Source organism: Micropterus dolomieu, linkage group LG12 (assembly GCF_021292245.1).
Source record: "Micropterus dolomieu isolate WLL.071019.BEF.003 ecotype Adirondacks linkage group LG12, ASM2129224v1, whole genome shotgun sequence".
NCBI classification, from domain to species: domain Eukaryota; kingdom Metazoa; phylum Chordata; class Actinopteri; order Centrarchiformes; family Centrarchidae; genus Micropterus; species Micropterus dolomieu.
Genome location: NC_060161.1, coordinates 5233071 through 5238491, shown reverse-complemented (window position 1 = coordinate 5238491; position 5421 = coordinate 5233071). Strand labels below are relative to the sequence as shown.

At 49.1% G+C, this 5421-nt stretch overlaps 2 protein-coding genes across 2 annotated transcripts in view; both read left to right on the top strand.

Moving 5' to 3' along the window:
- The first annotated feature begins 824 nt into the window (after window positions 1–824).
- On the top strand, window positions 825–4365 carry yipf3 (Yip1 domain family, member 3). The gene is made up of 9 exons (XM_046065261.1): window positions 825–1086; window positions 1843–2052; window positions 2825–2931; window positions 3013–3058; window positions 3259–3351; window positions 3426–3557; window positions 3645–3758; window positions 3841–3964; window positions 4090–4365. Exons 1-9 carry the CDS (start codon window positions 1015–1017, stop codon window positions 4209–4211), a joined length of 1020 nt encoding a protein of 339 aa, XP_045921217.1. The 5' UTR covers window positions 825–1014; the 3' UTR covers window positions 4212–4365.
- Window positions 4366–5025: 660 nt separating this feature from the next.
- The window catches only part of dnph1 (2'-deoxynucleoside 5'-phosphate N-hydrolase 1), a 1354-nt gene continuing 958 nt past the window's right edge, over window positions 5026–5421 (top strand). The window contains exon 1 of the mRNA XM_046065264.1: window positions 5026–5233. Within this exon, the coding sequence (XP_045921220.1) occupies window positions 5098–5233 (136 nt within the window). The 5' untranslated portion in view covers window positions 5026–5097. The remainder of the gene's footprint in view (window positions 5234–5421) is intronic.

Sequence of the window (5421 nt, the reverse complement as noted above, 5' to 3'; positions counted from 1 at the left end):
AACGATGGTCGTTCAGTCTTGGCCACAGGTAGTCTTAACGACTGTAACGACTGTCGTCACAGCAACAAGGAACACTAACGAACCAGCGGTATCGATGACCCGGGACAACGACCCCACTGAGGTTAAATAGCTGAGTTTCCCTGCAGGTCAGTCAGAACTGAAGAAGTCCTTTGGATGAGGGACGAAACGTCTCCCAGTATCTTCAACCAAGTCCAGTTGTTCTTGATTTTAACCTTCGTTGGATAAGGCCAGGCCTGATTTACTTGTGGAAATTATGCAGGTGTTCACAGAATTCACAAAGCAGGGTGTGAGGTGGGGTTTCTGTGGGTCCACATGGGCGTGGAGGGTAATGAGGAGACGGCAACGAGGAGTTCAAATGAATGTACAGTATGGATCACCAGATTACACAGAAATAATAAAGAGGTCAGTAATGATGGGAACATGAAAGCAAGGGGAGGGTCAGTACAAAGAACTGCAGAGAAAGAAAAATGTGCTTTTATCTGTAAGAGAAGAGACGCAGTAGTTTTATCCAGACTGAGGTTTGGGCACTGTGGGAAGCATGTGTTAGTTCACTGCAGAAAGTCACAGAAGCAAACTGTTCACAGACCTGCGAGCTCTAAGTTAACTTGGATAGTTGGGACAAAATGAAAAAATACAGGATTATAAAAAGGATCCAGGCAATCAGCATTAATCAAGACGTCAATAACGAACAGCGGAGGGCAGCAACACGTGCGTCTAATCTGCCGGAAACAACAACAACAAGAAGACCAACAGCCGATCAGATGATCACGTCGTCTACGTCAACTGTGACGTCATCGCGCCCGCTGCGTGCAGCGCAGGGAGGCGGAGTCAGAGGTGCTGTTGTTTGTGTGATGTAAATTTTAGAGACCGAATCAACGGATTATTTGTTCTTTCTGCGGAGATTAAACTCCGTCCGTCCGCCGAGAGAACATTCACACACCGGCCCGGGACAAACACGGCACACCGTCAGGGGATCTGCCGCCGCGGGGGAAAATGTCTGCGGGCTCCGGGAACAGAAACACGAACACGGAACCGTGGGGAAGCTTCGATGACAACCTCATCCAGGTGAGCTAACGTGCTAACTGGCCAGCTAACGGGAGAAATAACCCCTCTGCTAACGTGCTAACTGACCAGCTAACGGGAGAAATAACCCCTCTGCTAACGTGCTAACTGACCAGCTAACGGGAGAAATAACCCCTCTGCTAACGTGCTAACTGGCCAGCTAACGGGAGAAATAACCCCTCTGCTAACGTGCTAACTGACCAGCTAACGGGAGAAATAACCCCTCTGCTAACGTGCTAACTGACCAGCTAACGGGAGAAATAACCCCTCTGCTAACGTGCTAACTGACCAGCTAACGGGAGAAATAACCCCTCTGCTAACGTGCTAATCAGGAAAGCCGAGCTAACTTACCAACAGGCTGCTAACTAGCTTAGCTAAGATAACCCACCAAGCTAACGTGAAGCTGACAACCAGTGCTAACACAACATGCTAACAGGCTCTCTGAGCTGTGTGAGTGTTGAAAACTACAGGAAGTGCTCTGACAGGTAAACACACCTGAGTGACGTCATGTCACGCAAGAAGTATTTAGATATTTCACTCAAGCACCAATACAACGATGAAAAGTACTGAGATTCAAGTACATTTCCTAAATTCATAACTGAAGTACAGCAGTAAAAGTACACAAGTACTCTGAACTTCGTGTAGTTAAAGTATCAGCAGTAAAAGTACACAAGTACTCTGAGCTTCGTGTAGTTAAAGTATCAGCAGTAAAAGTACATGTTCTCATGTTCTTGCACGTTGGTTGATGTATTGACTCAGGGCGGCGGCTCGGCCGTCGTGGACATGGAGAACATGGACGACACGTCGGGCTCCAGCTTCGAGGACATGGGGGAGATGCACCAGAGGATGAAGGAGGAGGAGGAGGTGGCGGCTGAGGCGGCCGCCACCGAGGACGACAACGCCGAGGACGGAGAGTTTCTGGGCATGAAGGGGTTAAAGGGTCAGCTGGGCCGACAGGTGGCTGACGAGGTGAGTCCAGATCCCAGGTTCTGAGAGACTCTCAATGGGACATTTCCTGTTTAAATAAAGGATATATATATAGAGAGAGAGAGAGAGAGAGCGAGAGCGAGAGATATTTTAGGGCTGGAGCGATTCGTCAACGTAATCTATTACGTCGCGTCGCTGCTTCCGGTGTGGGATTATCCCGGACAAGCTCCGCCTACAAGGCCGCACCTTCGACCGTCTAAAGTTTGGAGTATTTCACACACGAATAGTGAAGCAGCACGAACACGTGAAACGGAAGTATCCCGCAGCACTGTGTCTAGACGGCAGCACTGCAAATCGTGTTTACTTTCTGTCGCCACACGAGCACATTATCAGCACGAGGACACGTCGTGTTTCTTCATCGCCTTCATGTTAAAAGTAACTTCTGCCCCGCTGCTGTCATGGTAACATAATGTTACACCGCGAGTCATGTAACGATCGGCTGTTCCATATTTTCTGTTTATTTAACGGCCACGTATGAGCGAGAAAACAGCTGAATCTAATTACAGACAATCTGCGACTGTCTGTACAGTCTGAGTCCTTTCAGGTGTTCGCTGATGCAGAAATACATTTTATCATACTGCATTACTTAATATTGAAATGAATCCATGTCAGAAACATTTAGTTTTAAATAATTTCTTTCTTTAGAATAAACAATTAGTCGTTAGATTAACCGACTTGAAAAGTTTAGGACTGGCTAGCTGAACTGTGTTCTGATTGGTGGAGCAGCGTTACTAATAACCTGTGATGTGTTCAGGTGTGGCAGGCGGGGAAGCGTCAGGCCTCCAGAGCCTTCAACCTGTACGCCAACATCGACATCTTGAGGCCGTACTTTGACGTGGAGCCGGCGCAGGTCCGCAGCAGGTAGGACCCTCCACTTCCTGTTTGTGGTCAGCTGTTTCCTGTTCGGTCTGATGCTAACTGATGCTAACTGTCTCCTCTCAGGCTGTTGGAGTCCATGATACCTGTCCGCATGATCAACTTCCCTCAGGTACACACTCCTACTTCCTGAAACAGGTGTGACTGCTCACCTCAGATCCAGGTTCATCTAACAGGCTGATCCTGGGTCAGGTCCAGGTCCAGGTTCATTCAAGACAGGCTTTTCAAAATAAGAGCTGCTTTCTCAGACGTCTGTATGAACTGGTCAGCTCCAGCTCTGGTCCTCTGACAGTTTGTACTCCCTGTGTGTAGAAGATAGCAGGCGAGCTGTACGGCCCCCTGATGCTGGTCTTCACTCTGGTGGCGATCCTGCTGCACGGCATGAAGACGTCAGGGACCGTCATTGTAAGCGCACGCACACAAACACTCACTCGCTGTGGTCCTCTGACGTAGCTGATGTGTGTTCGTGTGTGTTGCAGAGGGAGGGAACCCTGATGGGAACAGCCATAGGAACGTGTTTCGGTTACTGGCTCGGCGTTTCCTCCTTCATCTACTTCCTGGCGTACCTGGTCAACGCTCAGATCACCATGCTGCAGATGCTCTCCCTGCTGGTCAGTGACAGGACTGCACACACTCATCTAGGATCTGAATGAGTATTTAATAAAGGCTCGTCATCACTTCCTGTCTCCTGTCCCCAGGGTTACGGTCTATTCGGTCACTGCGTCGTCCTCCTCATCTCCTACAACATCCACTTCCACTTCCTGTTCTACGCCCTCTGGCTACTGGTCGGAGGACTGTCCACTCTGCGTATGGTGAGGACTGCGTTTCCCATCAGCCCCCCTGTTCTCCCTCAGCTGTTAGCTAACCTGGTTTGCGTGTGTCGTCCCGTGTCAGGTGGCGGCTCTGCTGTCTCGTACGGTGGGTCAGACGCCTCGCCTCCTCCTCTGCGGGACGCTGGCAGTCCTCCACATGCTGTTCCTGCTCTACCTTCACTTCGCCTACCACAAGATCGTAGAAGGTCAGAAACGCCATTATGTTTAGAAACAGTCATGCGACTGCTGTCAGAGTGAGACGTCCTGTCGTTGTGTCAGAGTGAGACGTCCTGTCGTTGTTTCAGAGTGAGACGTCCTGTCGTTGTTTCAGGGCTCCTGGACTCTCTGGAAGGACCCTACATGGCTCCCATCCAGCGGGTGGCCAGGGACGTGCCTGAACTGACGCTCAACGCCACAGTGAGGAGCCTGGGGGCCCTGCTGAAGACCCACTGAGGCCCCCGCCCGTCTCTTCCTGTCAGAAGCTCCATCAGTTTTCTCTCTGAACTCCTCTGTTGGTGTTTTATGTTTTTATTCTGTTGGTTTCCATGTTCTGCTGTATTTATAGTTTCTGTACAGAGTCTCTAATAAACTTTGTGGTTTGACTTAATGAGCTGCTGGTTTTCTAATTAATATCTAAATGTTTAGTTGGAGCAGGTCAGCTGATCCGTCTGTTAAACTACTTTAGTCGTGCTGGACAAAACATTTTAAATGTGGAAACTGAAGCTGTCGGATGAAATGATGCGACGTGTACATTTAGTTCAGGATGTTGATGTACTTCTGTATTTCCACGTGACACTGCTCACTACTTTGAACCGACTGCAGGTTCAGATGAAGATGACCAACAGGATCAATTAATAAAATCACAATAAACTAAGAGTATGTGAAGGAGCTCTACACAAGTACTTTTACTGAAGTATTTCTAATTAAACTAGTGTAGTATATTTCAGTTCAGAGTACAAGTACCTCAGATTTAGACGTGAAGAAGTTTAAATGTTTTATTTCCTACAGTAAGGCAGCCAAAGGAAAGCTTTTATTTTGCCCTGTGCGCTGCTTGTCAGGCAGTTTTATCCCCCGCAACCGCGGTCCTGCTTGCACCAATCAGAGGCTGATGAGTTTAGGGCGTAGACTATAAAAATAAAGGTTTAGATGATAAAATCCAGCCAATCAGAGCGGAGAAAGAAGAGTCTATTTACAGCGGTTTACCTGCGAGACTGGGCTCAGGGTAAAAGAGCACGATTTTGACGTTACGTAGCCTACGGTGCAACGTCACCGCGCAGAGCGTCGTTCAATCCAGCGCGTAAATCTGCATCAGGAAGACAGCCAGGGGAGCAGCCGGAGGATGCGGGTGTATTTCTGCGGGAGTATCCGCGGCGGCAGAGATGACGTGCACGTGTACCGGAGGATCGTTCAGACGCTGCAGAGCTACGGGACCGTGCTGACCGAGCACGTGAGCAGCACCGAGCTCACCGACAGAGGTCAGAAGTAATTTCACAAACTTGTCTTCAGAGTCCTGATCCATTAAAGTCTGGACACCAGAACCAAAACACAGGAATCCTAAAGTACAAGTATTTGTACTGCAGTACTAAAAGATTTACCATTAAACTGTAAGACTTTAAGGAGTCCGCCCCCCCCCCCCCCCCCCCCCCCCCCCCCCCCCCCCCCC

What these genes read in the sequence shown, in the direction of transcription:
- yipf3 (XM_046065261.1), top strand. Translation starts at nt 1,015, where the DNA reads ATGTCTGCGGGCTCCGGGAACAGAAACACGAACACGGAACCGTGGGGA. An exon ending in TCGATGACAACCTCATCCAG is followed by an intron (nt 1,087 to 1,842) that starts GTGAGCTAACGT and finishes GTATTGACTCAG; the next exon opens with GGCGGCGGCTCGGCCGTCGT. An exon ending in CTACCACAAGATCGTAGAAG is followed by an intron (nt 3,965 to 4,089) that starts GTCAGAAACGCC and finishes TCGTTGTTTCAG; the next exon opens with GGCTCCTGGACTCTCTGGAA.